The 16,909-nt window shown below is 40.7% G+C and overlaps 1 protein-coding gene and 1 pseudogene across 1 annotated transcript in view; one reads left to right on the forward strand and one right to left on the reverse strand.

Moving 5' to 3' along the window:
• The window catches only part of slc24a3 (solute carrier family 24 member 3), a 131,797-nt gene that overhangs the window by 38,408 nt on the left and 76,480 nt on the right, over positions 1-16,909 (forward strand). Inside the window, exon 2 of the mRNA XM_088351433.1 lies at positions 16,770-16,892. Coding sequence (XP_088207559.1) covers positions 16,770-16,892 — 123 coding nt within the window. The remainder of the gene's footprint in view (positions 1-16,769; positions 16,893-16,909) is intronic.
• LOC148354432 (U2 spliceosomal RNA) lies at positions 9,381-9,509 on the reverse strand (annotated as a pseudogene).

Here is a 16,909-nt window from a genome sequence, read left to right on the forward strand (position 1 = left end):
AGGTTGAAGTTGTAAATCGGCGACAAATATATAATATAAATCTATATATTCATTCCGTTTTAATCATCACAGTTTATTGGTAATACAAATCAGTTATCGCTACAAGATTTTTCAGTTCCCAACATTATTTTACATTATACAAAATAATATCGCTGAAATAATTATATGAATCCATATTCTTTTGTTTATTTTCTTTCGTCGAATCGTTCGCTTCAACACGCGTGTTTTCCTTGTCTCCGCGATTTTCCGAAGAATTTCTCCGCCGTTTTATCGTGCCGGAATTATTGCCGTTGTTATCACTTTCTGCATTATGTTTCGACTTATTACTAACACTGAAGAAATTACCCATTTTGTGTTGATTTTCACTAACTGTTTTTTCGGAGGCATACTCATACCTGTCGCGCTCCAGGGCTCCATGCCCTTACAAACTGTCGTATTTTCCCTTACAAAATACAAAAAAATCTTACACCATATTTATTTTTCAAACGTGTTTATTGATGTAGTTTAATATGTTATATTGTGCATGTGTTTCCTTATATCATGTATATTGTTAATGAACATTTTGTTGTGAGACACTGAGTTGCTCGACATGAATCAGGTTTATTATAAAAAAAAGTTCAAAAATGAAAGTGTGAATCACATTGTAAAGCGCTTTGGGAGGTCTTCATCGACTTGAAAAGTGCTATATAAATGCAGTCCATTTACCATTTAGCATCTTGATTATACTCAAAACGTTTGGAGTCTGACTCCCTATTGGTGTGTGAGTGTGTGAATAGGTAAAGTGTGAAGCACATTGTAAAGCGCTTTGGTAGGTCTTCATTGACTTGAAAATCGCTATATAAATGCAGACAATTTACTATTTAGCATCTTGATTATCCTCAAAACGTTTGGAGGCTGACTCCCTACTGGTGTGTGAGTGTGTGAATAGGTAAAGTGTGAATCACATTGTAAAGCGCTTTGGGAGGTCTTCATTGACTTGCAAAGCGCTATAAAAATGCAGACCATTTCCCATTTAGCATCTTGATTATCCTCAAAATGTTTGGAGGCTGACTCCCTATTGGTGTGTGAGTGTGTGAATGGGTAAAGTGTGAAGCACATTGTAAAGCGCTTTGGGAGGTCTTCATCGACTTGAAAAGTGCTATATAAATGCAGTCCATTTACCATTTAGCATCTTGATTATACTCAAAACGTTTGGAGTCTGACTCCCTACTGGTGTGTGAGTGTGTGAATGGGTAAAGTGTGAATCACATTGTAAAGCGCTTTGGGAGGTCTTCATTGACTTGAAAAGCGCTATAAAAATGCAGTCCATTTACCATTTAGCATCTTGATTATCCTCAAAACGTTTGGAGGCTGACTCCCTCTTTGTGTGTGAGTGTGTGAATGGGTAAAGTGTGAAGCACATTGTAAAGCGCTTTGGGAGGTCTTCATCGACTTGGAAAGCGCTATATAAATGCAAACCATTTACCATTTTCCGTTTTATCTGTGCACAAAACCTCATGAGAATAGTTTATCGAGCTTTATAAATTCTGAAACAGCCAACAAATGCTCAAGAGCACACAAAAGGCCGTCTTAGGTTCACGCTTGCTTATGCATTTTCTTGCCGAGCGTGATTTCGAGTCCAAGACCCTCCAGCTGTCATCAAAGCCAATGCCAACAGCTTTGATCACAAGCCCCTGAATCTCTTGCTTGCTCATATGACGTTATGCAATTCCTCTCTCTCGCTTATGCTCACAATTCTCTCCTCCCTTGCGCTCTAATCCAAATTCTGCACTTGCAAATCGCTGCTTGAGAGAATTTGGGGAATTTTGGCTCGCACCCTTTGATGACACAGATGATGTCATCCACAATTTATATAGCCGGGAAGCAAATACTGTGATCCCTCGCTACTTTGCGTTTCGTTTATCGCAGGTTCACAACTTCGAATTGAATCGTCTTTATTGTCATTATCATCAACATATCCTGCATTGTGATCTGCAGCAGACAGCAAACAGTAAATGCTTTTATCGGGGAGCAGCCCGAGAAATATGCCCCAAAATATGTTAACAAGATGCAAGGAGTCTTGGCGTGGGAGGGAGAACTCGTTTAATTATCTTCATCAGCGTACAAAAACAGAGGTCTCATTCGTCTTCAGAGACAATTGGCTTTTTATATCCTAATACACATGATGAAAATGATGACTCACAACACGTGGTAAGCTTTCTCTCCTGGCTTTGATCTCTTTGATCTCCGGCAAAACTAACATCAAATGCGACAGAAACAAAATGAAAATAAATCCAACATCATTTTTGCCGTTCCATGTATTCTGTTACTCCCCGAGCCTGCACAAAATGGAGTCATTTTATTCATATTTAGTTTCTTTTGTCTTTTATTAGCGTATTTGGTATTGGAGTAATCCAAAAGTAATTGAAAGTAATCAAGTTCAAGTAACCCAACCCAACCCTGCTAATACAGCATCTCGTATTACTTTCGCCCGTCCTGCCTCGCGATGTTTATCTCAAAATGCACGCTACCGGACAGAATGTTTTGTCCTCTTTCCCCCTGAGATCCGTTCTGCAACCTCAGTGGAAATGTTTAGATCAAAGCTTAAAACACACTTCTACTCTATAGCGTATGAATAACCTATACTTTTCTTGGACAATATCTCTGTATTATTTGTGATTGCAACATCCTTTGCTGTCTGGTAATCCTGAAAGGGGGATGCCACATGTGCGGTCCCTTCTCAAGGTTTCTTCATTTTCCTCATGTTGAGGTTTTTGAGTTTTTCCTTGCCCTCATGTTGGTTCCAGATCAGGGGATGGTGTAATAATAGTCTGAAAAAATAGTCTGTGTAATAACCTGTTAAGCCCTTTGAGACTCTTTGTGATTAAGGGCTATACAAATAAAAATGACTTGACTCCTTCGACTCCCAATTTCCAAGAACTGTTTGGGGTCAGCTTGACCGCATGTTCCACGCCAAAAAGAACCTGGCAAAGAAGAACCTGGCAAAGAAGAACGTCATTCCTTGGCAGCCCAAGGCGATCATTAATAACATTCACTGGCATTTACACTCGGGAGAAACAAGCCGGGGATTTCCCGTTTTAAACTAATGCGTTCTCCTTATGTCAATCCGACTCCAACAATCCACAACAATATCAGTTGGTGTATGCTGTCAGTCAAAACGCAGGGCATGTGGACAAGTCAATGGTTTACCCAGAACAGCAACAACTAGTAGCTTTAGCAGCTCGTTACATTGAAAAGATATACAGCAATTAAGTTGGATTCTGAGGAAGAAGGGCGCAAAGAAATAGTGATAACCAGCCGGTGCTCCATTAATAATTATCAGGAAGCGGCTGAGGCAAGAGCGGCTCCACATGTCAGGCTAACTGCAAGTAGGCTACATAAGACTGAGGTGGTGTCAAGAGAGAAAGCAATATCAAGGCTGCACGTCCAGCCTACGGCTAGGCTACATAACAACACTCTTAAGCCTCACCTGCCGAGCCTGTATCTCACCAACGCCAGATCCATTACCCAATTAACGGATGACCTGGAGCTACAACTCTAAGAAACCACTACATTTGAGACAGTTGCATTATAATAACTCTCTTAAGCCACACCTGCCGAGCCTGTATCCCACCAACGCCAGATCCATTACCCAATTACCGGATGACCCGGAGCTACAACTCTAAGAAACAGCTACATTTGAGACGGTTGCATTATAACAAATCTCTTAAGCCACACCTGCCGAGCCTGTATCTCACTAACGCCAGATCCATTACCCAATTAACGGATGACCTGGAGCTACAACTGTAAGAAACCGCTACATCTGAGATGGTTGCATTTCAACAACCCACTTAAGCCACACCTGCCGAGCCTGTATCTCACCAACGCCAGATCCATTACCCAATTAACGGATGACCTGGAGCTACAACTGTAAGAGACCGCTACATCTGAGACGGTTGCATTATAACAACTCACTTAAGCCACACCTGCCGAGCCTGTATCTCACCAACGCCAGATCCATTACCCAATTAACGGATGACCTGGAGCTACAACTCTAAGAAACCGCTACATTTGAGACAGTTGCATTATAATAACTCTCTTAAGCCACACCTGCCGAGCCTGTATCCCACCAACGCCAGATCCATTACCCAATTACCGGATGACCCGGAGCTACAACTCTAAGAAACGGCTACATTTGAGACGGTTGCATTATAACAACTCACTTAAGCCACACCTGCCGAGCCTGTATCTCACCAACGCCAGATCCATTACCCAATTAACGGATGACCTGGAGCTACAACTCTAAGAAACCGCTACATTTGAGACGGTTGCATTTCAACAACCCACTTAAGCCACACCTGTCGAGCCTGTATCTCACCAACGCCAGATCCATTACCCAATTAACGGATGACCTGGAGCTACAACTGTAAGAGACCGCTACATCTGAGACGGTTGCATTATAACAACTCACTTAAGCCACACCTGCCGAGCCTGTATCTCACCAACGCCAGATCCATTACCCAATTAACGGATGACCTGGAGCTACAACTCTAAGAAACCACTACACTTGAGACTGTTGTATTATAATCATTACGAGGCTTGGATTAATCTGAGGATACTCTATCTTGTCAAGTCAAGTCATGTCATTTTTATTTGTATAGCCCTTAATCACAAAGAGTCTCAAAGGGCTGCACAGGTTATTGCACAGACTATTATTTCAGACTATTATTACGCCATCCCCTGATCTGGAACCAACATGAGGGCAAGGAAAAACTCAAAAACCTCAACATGAGGAAAATGAAGAAACTTAGCTGTTTTCTTAATCAATTTGTTACACCTAAAGGAGAAACCTAATTCCGTTGTAATTTTATATAATGACCAAAAATAGCATTTATCCAACTGCATTTCTGTGTTCTTTGTTTTTATTTGTGAATGTTAAGTTGTTATTTTGTTTGTGTCATATACTTAGTCAGTAAGGACGTCATAGATAGATAGATAGATAGATAGATAGATAGATAGATAGATAGATAGATAGATAGATAGATAGATAGATAGATAGATAGATAGATAGATAGATAGATAGATAGATAGATAGATAGATAGATAGATAGATAGATAGATAGATAGATAGATAGATAGATAGATAGATAGATAGATAGATAGATAGATAGATAGATAGATAGATAGATAGATAGATGTCTAGATAGATAGATAGATAGATGTCTAGATGGATAGATAGATGTCTAGATAGATAGATAGATGTCTAGATAGATGTCTAGATAGATAGATAGATAGATAGATAGATAGATAGATAGATAGATAGATAGATAGATAGATAGATAGATAGATAGATAGATAGATAGATAGATAGATAGATAGATAGATAGATAGATAGATGTCTAGATAGATGTCTAGATGTCTAGATAGATGTCTAGATAGATGTCTAGATGTCTAGATAGATGTCTAGATAGATGTCTAGATGTCTAGATGTATAGATAGATGTCTAGATAGATGTCTAGATAGATGTCCAGATAGATGTCCAGATAGATAGATGTCTAGATAGATAGATGTCTAGATAGATAGATAGATAGGTAGTGTGGCCGAGCGGTCCAAGGCGCTGGATTAAGGCTCCAGTATCTCAGGAGGCGTGGGTTCAAATCCCACCACTGCCAAAAGTTTTATAGGTAAAAATGTTAGTTATTGAAACCTTATTCATCAATGATATACATGTATGTATTTTGCATGAGGGTTAATGCACATGAATCACCATATTTTAAAGGTGTTGCCCCCAACTTGAAACCTTGCTCCTATCTGCCACCATCTCTGGGATTAAAGTCATGATTGCCGCCTCAGACAGCTCAGTCCTCAAGTACAGGGTTGGGTAGGGTTACTTTAACTGGATTACTTTCCATCACTTTTGGATGACTCCAATACCAAATATGCTAATAAAAGACAAAAGGAACTAAATATGAATAAAAGTACCGTAAATTCTGGACTATAAACCGCTACTTTTTTCCCAAATGTTCAGCCCTGCGGCTTATTCAGCGAAGTGGCCAATTTATGTAATTTTTCTAACGGCCACCAGCGGAGTTGGAGTATAAAAGGTACAATTAAGACCGGTAGAATATGTCCGCCAAGAAAGACTGCAACCTCTAAGTTTATGCATATATTGTCTGTAAAGGAAAGGTACGTTCCGATAATGATGAAGACGCCCTTGATGGCGATAGTTATGAGGAGGAAGTTGAGGACGATCTACCGTGAATTTCACAATTACGGGATGCTTTCTTTTGACAGACACGTTTGATGCATTGCGAGCGTGATCCTACTAGCGTGTTGGTACCTTTCAAAGGAATGGTTTGGGATGAAAGTTATAATATTATTATTAAAGCTTTGAAAACTCTCTCGGTGTACCGTCTTTCTTTGTTAATATGTGTAATCATGTATAATATGTATTTGCAACTGTATATTTTTGTAATGTATTTATTTTAGAAATTTATTCTGTTATGTGTTCTACGAGCGAATCAAAAAGAAGGGCCGGAGCAAACGCGGGCTGATGGGAAGTGGGGTAAAGCTGAGTTACCGGTAGATCTGTCTGTTGTCGCAGCGGACAATAGCGGATATATATTTTTCCCACCCTTAACTTTGGAAATATACATTTTGTTTCTTTGGATTACTTTCAAAGGGGCCCCGGACTTTACGAGTCTGCATCATACGTTAATTACGGGTATCATCTTCCATTCATGATGCCGATTGTGGTTCCAAGATAGTCTACTATTTATTTGGTTACGAATGCGGATCTTACATCCTGGTCAGGGTTAAGCTTGTGATTGTGTCACAAGTTTTAATGCGTGCGTACGCGGCTTGTACAGGGATGCGGCTTGTGTAAGTACAAAAGTGGCGAATCACTTAAGATGTGGTGGGTGCGGCTTATATTCTATAGATGTTAAATGGTCTGCATTTTTATAGCGCTTTTCAAGTCAATGAAGACCTCCCAAAGCGCTTTACAATCTGCTTCACACTTTACCCATTCACACACTCAAACACCAATAGGGAGTCAGCCTCCAAACGTTTTGAGGATAATCAAGATGCTAAATGGTTGCTAAATATTCTCTATAGTCCGGATTTTACAGTAATTGAAAGTAATCAAGTTAATGTAACCCTACCCAACCCTGATTACATGCTACGCACCAACGTGGCCTGTTTCTTTCGCTCTCTCGGGACAAAAATGTAGCTAGCTTCACCCAGCTGCACAATGTAATGACACTCGATAGTCAGAAAATGTTTATTAATTACTCTGCATTCAAACCTCAGAAATACCACAAAAAATGGACATGTTCGCAAGGAATCCGAAGCATCTCCTTTGAAATGTATATACTGTAAACCATATTCTCTTACGCATGAACACATCTGTCAAATGACACTAATGAAGATGAAGTAGCTAATTAGGCGTGACATTGAGGAGCGATGGGCGGCCATGTTATTTGACGTTATGGGGGCGACTTGGACCTTATACACACAGGACCCTGGCCAATATAGGACACTGTGTCGGTGACGGATAATGCTGTGAGAACAGGAATTTGTTTGGTATTGGTTTGAATTTGCACACTAGCAAATCCCTTGGTGTTAATGAAGCGTTTTTTCTGATGGTTGGCCTAGATTCAGAGGTTCAGGTTAGTGCTGCACGATTTTGCAAAATACCTAATTGCTATTTTTCAGACCTGCATAGCAATTTCTATCCATCTATTTACCTTGGTCATATCCCTCAAGAGGGGTGACCAACAGCCAGACAAACACGTAAATGTGCTGAACAGCTACCCACCCTAGCTTAGCTACTGCTTCTGTCATGTGTTTTCTTTCGCTAATGTAATACTGAACCAGTGTTCTCGTTTCCCTGCGTCCCTGCGTCCTAGACGCATCGTTTTTGCTAGGGACGCATTGTGTCAACTCAACGTGCGTCCCCGGGACGCAACTTTTTTGACACGAAATTGTCATTATCATTTTTTAACAAAGATATACCGCACTGCAAACTTTTCGTCAGGCAGATCGGCCATTGTTGTTTTGGTCTCGCGGTTCGAGTTTTCGTCTGCAGGCCGTTTTCGAGTTCGAGTTGTGTAGTGAAAGTCCGTCTCTTTTTAGAGAACCGGCTTTTTCGGCTCAACTCATTAAAGAGAGCCGGCTCTCAAACGGCTCACTTGCTTTGATGCATTATATTACGAATGATTATGTTGTATAAAGAAGTTAAGAAAAAAAGGTAGTATAAAAGGAGAAAATTAAAAAAAGACAGGTTTTTGGTGATCCCTTTTAATCAGTATATTACCAACAATAATTTCATGCAGAACCCATCACTTTTCACAGGTAAAATGAACACAGGACTAGGTTCAAATACTGAGAGCCAATCAGAACCTGCGGCATTTGGCGCCAAAAGAGCTATGTCACATCAGTAATCGTGACAGTGTATGGTAAAACTGTGACACAATGACTTATTTAATCAAAAATAAGCACCACGTGTTGTGAGTCATGATTTTATTCATATTTAGTTTCTTTTGTCTTTTATTAGCATATTTGGTATTGGAGTAATCCAAAAGTCATTGAAAGTAATCCAGTTAAAGTAACACTACCCAACCCTGGTTATTGGTTTTCGTAAAAGTTGGGACAAAATTCAGGGTTGGGCAGGGTTACTTTGACTGGATTACTTTTATCTACTTTTGGATTACTCCAATACCAAATATGCTAATAAAAGACAAAAGAAACTAAATATGAATAAAATTACTACATTTTGTGTTACTGGAGAGTAACGGAATACATGGAATGGCAAAATTGATGTTGGCAAGCTGTTTGGATTGATTTTCATTTTGTTTCTGTCGCATTTTATGTTAGTTTTGCCGGAGATCAAAGAGATCAAAGCCAGGAGAGAAAGCTTAGCACGTGTTGTGAGTCACGATTTTATTCATATTTAGTTTCTTTTGTCTTTTATTAGCATATTTGGTATTGGAGTAATCCAAAAGTAAGTAATCAAGTTAAAGTAACCCTACCCAACCCTGTTTATGAGCTTGTTAGTCTCCACCAATAGGGACATCACTTGCATGTCATCAAATAAATAACACTCATTTGGAACGTATTTGAAGCTACATGCATCATAGATGCTAATGACTGTCATGATCGTCTTGTCACCTCTCCAATCATGTCTGTGCACTTTCCATTTTTCTTTGGTTTGCTCGTTTTTAATGGAGGGGGGGGGGGGTTTGGGGTTTTTAAGGGTTATTGATCTATCTTCGTTATTCATTATCCATTATCCGTTATCGGTCAATTCATAATACGCTACAAAGCCTAGGAGCCGGGATACTTACTCTCAGCCAAAAGGCCAAGCTAAGGTCCTAGCCCTAAAGCCTTGCTGCGATCATTGCGAATGCACCGTTCCCGGAGGTACTGCTATACCGGGCCGATGCGTGGAGTGGACAGAGCAAGCTCATATTCCATCTCCGAAATGCAAAAATCAAAGATAGTGACTTCAAAGCCTTAGGCCAAGCTAAGGACATAGCAAGGCCAAGCTAAGGACTGCATTGGTAAATCACCGTGTTTGTGCAGTAAGCACTGTTCAATGGAGGGGTTAAATGTTTAAACAGATTGAAAACTAAACTAAAAGAGAAACTTGGATAGTAGCATTTGTTCTATGTGCATAAGCCTCATTGAAGTTCCGGTCACCATTCACAGTGTTCATTTGACCTCTGAAAAGTGATGGGTCCCGGGGAATCGCATGCTCAAAAATCTATGGGTCCCAACAGAGATCTACGGCTCCCCAAAATTTAGTGTTATCGAGGTTGAAATTATAAATCGGCGACAAATATATAAATAAATATATAGATCTATGTATTCATTCAGTTTTAATCATCACACTTAATTGGTAATACAAAGCAGTTATCACTTCAGATTTTTCACTTCACAAAAATATTGTACATTATACAAAATAATATTGCTGCAGTTTTAATCACTTCAGATTTTTCAGTTCATATATTCTTTGTGGTTTGCACAGTTGTAATGCCTTCTCAAGGTCCAATTGCAGCAACGGAATTTCCATAGCTAATTTGCGTTTTTCATTGTCGTGGTGGCGATCCAATGTGCTTTTCTGAAAGTTCGTATTGCGAAATGATTTATGCAATCCAGTTTTTTGTCACGATGGGTGCATGCATCACTGAACATGTAGCCTCCATTATCATCCTCCTCATAACCAGGAATGTAATTGAGTCCGTTTTGGCAGAAAAGTCCTTTTCTTGCTAGGAGTATTATTTTGTTAATCTTTCGTCGAATCGTTCGCTTTAAAACACGTGTTTTCCTTGCCTTCGCGGTCTTCTGAAGAATTTCTCCGCCGTTTTTTCGTGCCGGAATTATTGCCGTTGTTACCACTTGTTTCGACTTATTACCGACACGGAAGAAATGACCAATTTTTTGTTGATTTGCACCTAATACCAACTGTTTTTTCGGAGGCATACGTCTCTTTCACTCGACAACCACCAAAACAATGACGTCATCTCGAAGCGACGAGATCTCGTTTGCCGAGATCAACGCGAGACCAAAACAACAATGGCGGATCTGCCTGACGAAAAGTTTTGAGTGCGGTAAATCTTTGTTAAAAAAAAAAGTAATCGGGTAATAATGACAATTTGGTGTCAAAAAAGTTGCGTCCAGGGGACACACGTTGATTTGAGACTATCCGTCCCCAGCAAAAATGATGCGTCTAGGACGCAGGGACGCAGGCAAACCAGAACACTGCATTCACTGGGATTGGATGGCGTAATTCCAACAACCCAATGTGATTTGAGGTATCCATCTTTTTAAAAAAATGTGGGCGTTGCAGCAGAATGAAAAACATTATTAGTAGTACTTTAATATAGTAGTTTTACTACCGTAAATTCAGCACTATAAGCCGCTACTTTTTCCCCTAACTTTATACCATGCGGCTTATTCAGTGATGCAGCCAATTTATGTAATTTTTCTAACGGCGAGTGTTGCTACCATTAACTGCTCTGTCAAAGCTATATTATTATTATTAAAGCTTCGAAAGCTCTCTCGGTGTACCGTCTTTCTTTGTAAATATGTGTAACCCATGTATAATATGTATTTGCAACGTTATATTTTTGTAATGTATTTATTTGTATTTATTTTAGACACTTATTCTGATACGGGTGAACGAAAAAGGAGGGGTGGAACAAACGAGGGGTGCCGAGTTTAAGTGGGGACCGCTAAAGGTGAGGGACAGACAAGGAAAGAAGAGGGGGTATAAAGTTGGTTAAAGAAAAAGGAGTTGCATGAAAAAATGTGTTCGTCTGATATATTTTTCCCACCCTTACCTTGGGAAATATACACTTTTTTCCTTGGATTACTTTCAACAGGACCCGGACTCTGCAGGTCTGCATCAAACCTTAAGTACTGGTATCATTTTCCGTTCATTTTGCCGGCTGTGATTTTTGGACTGTGGACCTTAATGAAGGGCATTTAGTTTCAATCGCGGGACTTGAAGTCGGGTTTGGGTTAAGTTTGTGTTTGTGTTACATGTTTAAATGTGGGCGCATGCGGCTTATATACAGGTGCGGCTTGTGTATGTACAAAATCGGTTTTCCTCTTAAACTGTGGTGGGTGCGGCTTATAATCAGGTGCGCTCTATAGTCCGGAATTTACGGTATTTTCGTTTGCCGGGCCAGCATCATGGGCTCTAAGCAGTTCTTCCTTTGTTGCTCTTTGTCTCTTTCTCTCTCTGTGTCTTATAACCTCTTTTGCTCTAACTTTCTTTTATCCCTTTCTCTCTTCATACCCTTTGTGCTATCATTTCTCTTTTCTCTCCTTCTGTCTTTCTATTTCTCTTTGCATTTCTTTCTTCCTCTCCCTTTCTTTTCCCCCCTCTCACAACTTTTTATCTTTTGTTTCTCATGCTCTTTCCCTCTCTCTCTTTTTCTCTCTTTGTCCCGCCCTCTCTCCTTTTCCCCACCCTCTTTCTCCGATTTCTTTATCTCTTTTTCTTTCTCTTTAATCTACTAGTCCGCCTCCTCGACAGAATGTTTGTTCTATCGTGTGGCCCCCGAGTTAAAATGAGTTTGACCCCCCTGCAGTAGAGTATGAGGACATGGGGCCGAGCACTAATGCAACCTGGCAGATTCTACCCTCGGGTTCTCTGCATAAGTGTTCACAATGCAACAACCGCTGTATGCTTGTATTTTGTGGTTTTACTCCCATAATGACGATTACAACCTGCCACGACCAGGACAAGCAGTGGACCCAAATGCGTAACGTTTCACACAATGCTTTATGAAGGGATCGGGGAAGAGGAAAAAGACAGCAATCGGATGCTCGCTGGGCAAGAAGAGCAGGAAGCCGGGACAGGAGAATCATTCATCAATTCAGTTGTGGCTTAACCATTTGTTAAAAGAGATTGTGACTTCCGTGGTTATCATTTGCAGGAGAAGCCACCTGATCTTTCTCAGATACAGCACCTTCATTACCTGTTCGCCGTTCTATCTTGTTTTATAGCATCTTCCCGCTTTTCAGAGATGAGCTGGATCTTGGAGTTGTGGAAATACTGAGACCAAAATCGTACAATACTCATTGCTTCAGTTGTGGCTCAACCATTTTTAAAAAACAGATTGTGGCTTCCATGGTTATCATTAGCAGGAGAAGCCCCCTGATCTTTCTCAGATACAGCACCTTCATTACCTGTTCGCCGTTCTATCTTGTTTTATAGCATCTTCCCGCTTTTCAGAGATGAGCTGGATCTTGGAGTTGTGGAAATACTGAGACCAAAATCGTACAATACTCATTGCTTCAGTTGTGGCTCAACCATTTTTAAAAAACAGATTGTGGCTTCCATGGTTATCATTAGCAGGAGAAGCCCCCTGATCTTTCTCAGATACAGCACCTTCATTACCTGTTCGCCGTTCTGCCTTGTTTTATAGCGTCTTCCCGCTTTTCAGAGATGAGCTGGATCTTGGAGTTGTGTAAATACGGAGACCAACATCGTACAGTACGCAGTGTTTCATTTGTGGCTTAACTAATACCTGTCAACCTGTACGTTTTTGCCGTTCAAAGTACGTTTATTATGCATTTGAAGACGAGTACGACGTACAAGAAAATCCGTACGGAAAAACGCAAATTTGTCAATGATGGGAACCATCCGGTATACACCGACTATCACGAAACAGGAAATCAATCAAGTGAAACGAGTTCGCCGCGGTAGCCTCTATCTCAGTATCGTTTTTTTTTTTTCATTGAAAATGAAGCGAGCGGTTTGGTGTACTGTGCGCATGCGTCTGCTGCCTGGGGATTTTCCATCATGCATCATTCCCTGGTAGTTGTGTAGTGAAAGGAAGTCCGTCTCTTTTTAGAGAACAGGCTCTTTTGGCTCAACTCATTAAAGAGAGCCGGCTCTCAAACGGCTCACTTGCTTTGATGCATTATATTACGAATTATTATGTCGTATAAAGAAGTTAAGAAGAAAAAGGAAGTATAAAAGGAGAAAATGAAAAAAGACAGGTTTATGGTTATCCCTTTAATCAGTATATTACCAACAATAATGTAATGCAGAAAATGAATTCATAATTTGAATAAGAAAATGTATTGTTCTACTTAATTCTATTTGCATGTATTTTTCCTTCTACAGTGAATGTCCAAGCGACGTCATTTTTGAACTTTTTTTATAATAAACCTCATTCATGTCGAGCAACTCAGTATCTCACAACAAAATGTTAATTACCAATATACCGTATTTTCCGGACTATAGGGCGCACCGGGTTATAGGGCGCACCCCCAAAAAATAGTTTTTGGTCCTATATTTTCCATACATAAGGCGCACCGGATTATAAGGCGGTGCAATGGGAACGTCAACAAAACAGTCAGATGATTCAGTCCAACTGATTACCCCCTTAACATTCCCAAAGCTTGCAAAGAAGCAAAATACGTGTCGTAGACACGTGCGGAGGCGGTGTCCGTACGATGTCACTCAAATGCATCGTTCCAAATATCATTCGGAAGGTTAAAGTCTTGGAATTCAAGAAATGCCAACCATTCCTTACTTTCTATTTTCTTTTTCGCTCGCAACTTTACTGTACATATGACAATAAACACTTGGAATTGAGTTTAATTCACTCAACTCATCACAGCAACATCAAGATCGTTCTAAAACAAGATACCGGGAAAATATAAAGCTGCATAGCTCATCTAAGTTCTCTTGCAGCCAGCACGTTCAATAATGATACGTAACCATGGTCTTCTTACAACAGTGAGTGTAGTAAATCCAGGAGAGTAAAATGTTTACAAATACAGACTAATGAAACATGTTTCTTTATGGCGTACTTTAGCAAGCTTGCTGTTCAGTCATCTTTTTCGGCCAATTGCAGGGTTTGTTTTGGCCTTCTAGCGTATCTGAGGCTCCAAATAACTTCAGCCAATAGCGATCGATTTAACGGATGATTGACACATCTTTTTCGGCCAATTGCAGGGTTTGTTTCGGCCCTCTAGCCAATCTGAGGCTCCGAATAACTTTAGCCAATAGCGACCGATTCAAATAATGATTGACACATTTGTTAGCCAATGAAACGCCGGTATATAAATCCCAGCATACACCGTGGACTACTCCTTGTTTGGGTGAAAATCTAGTCGGCAGCTGTTGCGTAAGTTGCGAGACCTTGCGTATTTAATATTGATCCATATATAAGGCGCACTGTATTATAAGGCGCATGGTCAGCTTTTGAAAAAAATTAAGACTTTTAGGTGCGCCTTATAGTGCGGAAAATACAGTATATGATATAACGAAACACATGTACAATATAACATGTTAAACTACATAAATAAACACATTTGGAAAAAAGAAATATGGCGTAAAATTATTTTGTATTTTGTAAGGGAAAATTCGACAGTTTGTAAGGGCATGGAGCCCTGGAGCGCGACAGGTATGCTTAACCATTAAAAAAAAGAATAGTTCGAAAATAATTGTACAAATAGTGTTTATGTGGATTTAAAATAAATACTAATAAACCAGCTTCTCATCCACCGCTGCAATGCTGCTACACTCCGCTCTCCTTGCAGCATTTTGAAACATTCTGTCCTTGTGTTTGCAAAATCTATCATGACAAATATAGCGTGGAGTGTCGCTATTTATGGAAGCTCTGCGTCCTGTTGCGTGGCGAGAGAGAGAGAGAGAGTAGATGGATTGGAAGAGTGCAGCTTGTGAGTCCAGTGACCTACATGAATGGACTGGAATGATTGGCCTGGGCGAGCGCCGCATGTCTTCGCAGGGTTGGGTAGGGTTACTTTAGCTTGATTACTTTCAATGACTTTTGGATTACTCCAATACCAAATATGCTAATAAAAGACAAAATAAATGAAATATGAATAAAATGATGACTCACAACACGTGGTAAGCTTTCTCCCCTGGCTTTGATCTCCGGCAAAACGAACATCAAATGCGACAGAAACAAAACGAAAATAAATCCAAACAGCTTGCCAACATCATTTTTGCCGTTCCATGTGTTCCGTTACTCCCCAAGTCTGCACAATAAATTTTGTCATTTTATATGGTATTGGAGTAATCCAAAAGTAATTGAAAGTAATCCAGTTAAAGTAACCCTACCCAACCCTCTCGTATAATGTCTGTTTTTGTTCTGGAGGATCCGCGAGAATATCAATTAACACTGAGAGTTAAAGTTAGTGTCTTGGGGCGGCAGTAGCTCAGGAGGTAGAGCGCTCGTCTTGGGATCAAGGGATCCCAGTTCGAATCCCGGCTCGTTATTGGGAAATGTGCGAGACAACACTCAGAGAAGTGCAAGAGAAAAACAGGCTGCAGGTTGAAATATGTCAACTTGATGTTGCCAAAGCCAGGTGCCTCGAACAAAGACACGGTACTTGTATTTATTTCTCTCTCTCTCTCTCTCTTTCTTTTTCACCCCTTTTCTCCCACTCTGTCTCTTTCACTCTCTGTGTCTCTCTTCTTCTCTTCTTGAGGGCGGTGGTAGCTCAGGAGGTAGAGCGCTCGTCTTGGGATCAAGGGATCCCAGTTCGAATCCCGGCTCGTACATGTTACATGTCGAAGTGTCCTTGGGTAAGACACTGAACGCCTAATACCCCCAATAAGCAGGTTAGCGCCTTACATGGCTGCAAGGCCGCTATTGAGAAATGTGGAGCACATTGTAAAGCGCTTTGGGAAGTCATTGACTTGAAAAGCGCTATATAAATGCAGATCATTTCATTTTCAATGGGAGCAGTCCTAGACAATAAGCTACTGTCCTTCAGCTGTAAAATACTCTACTTTTTGAGGTGAGGATGAATTAATTTTTCTACTAGTGCCATGATTGGCTCTCTGTCCCTATTTAAACCCACTCCTATATGTCCCCTTTTGTCAGTCCGTCTGCAAACCTCAGTTTACACGAGGCAAGCCTTTTTCGACATTTTAGTATGGGCAGCACGGCGGCGCAGTGGTTAGCGCATGTGCGGCACAGTTCATGTCTTGGGAACCTCCTGCGTGGGTTCAAATCCAGCTCCAGACTTCCTGTGCGGAGTTTGTATGTTCTCCCCGTGCTTGCGTGGGTTTTCTCCCGGGCACTCCAGTTTCCTCCCACATTCCCAAAACATGCATTTCAGGTGAACTGCCCGATGTTTGCTGGGATGGGCTCCAGCACCCCCGCGACCTTACTGAGGATAAGCGGTGTAGCTAATGAGATGAGAGACATTTTAGTATTGCGATTGTCCATTCAAAGGTTTTTCCCAGATGCAAAGGTTAACACCCATCTCAATTTGTTTTTCCCCTGCAGTGTCTAGCTCGGCCTATCACCTTTCAAGCTCCATGAGATGGGAGAGCCGTCACCTTCTGCAAGACTTCTATGACAACCAGTCCAAGCTCTTCTCCGAGATCGACAAAAATTGCACCGAACCTGGTAAGTCTCCCGGAAAT

This window comes from Urocampus carinirostris, chromosome 13 (assembly GCF_059441175.1).
Source record: "Urocampus carinirostris isolate Australia breed hairy pipefish chromosome 13, RoL_Ucar_1.0, whole genome shotgun sequence".
Lineage (NCBI taxonomy): Eukaryota > Metazoa > Chordata > Actinopteri > Syngnathiformes > Syngnathidae > Urocampus > Urocampus carinirostris.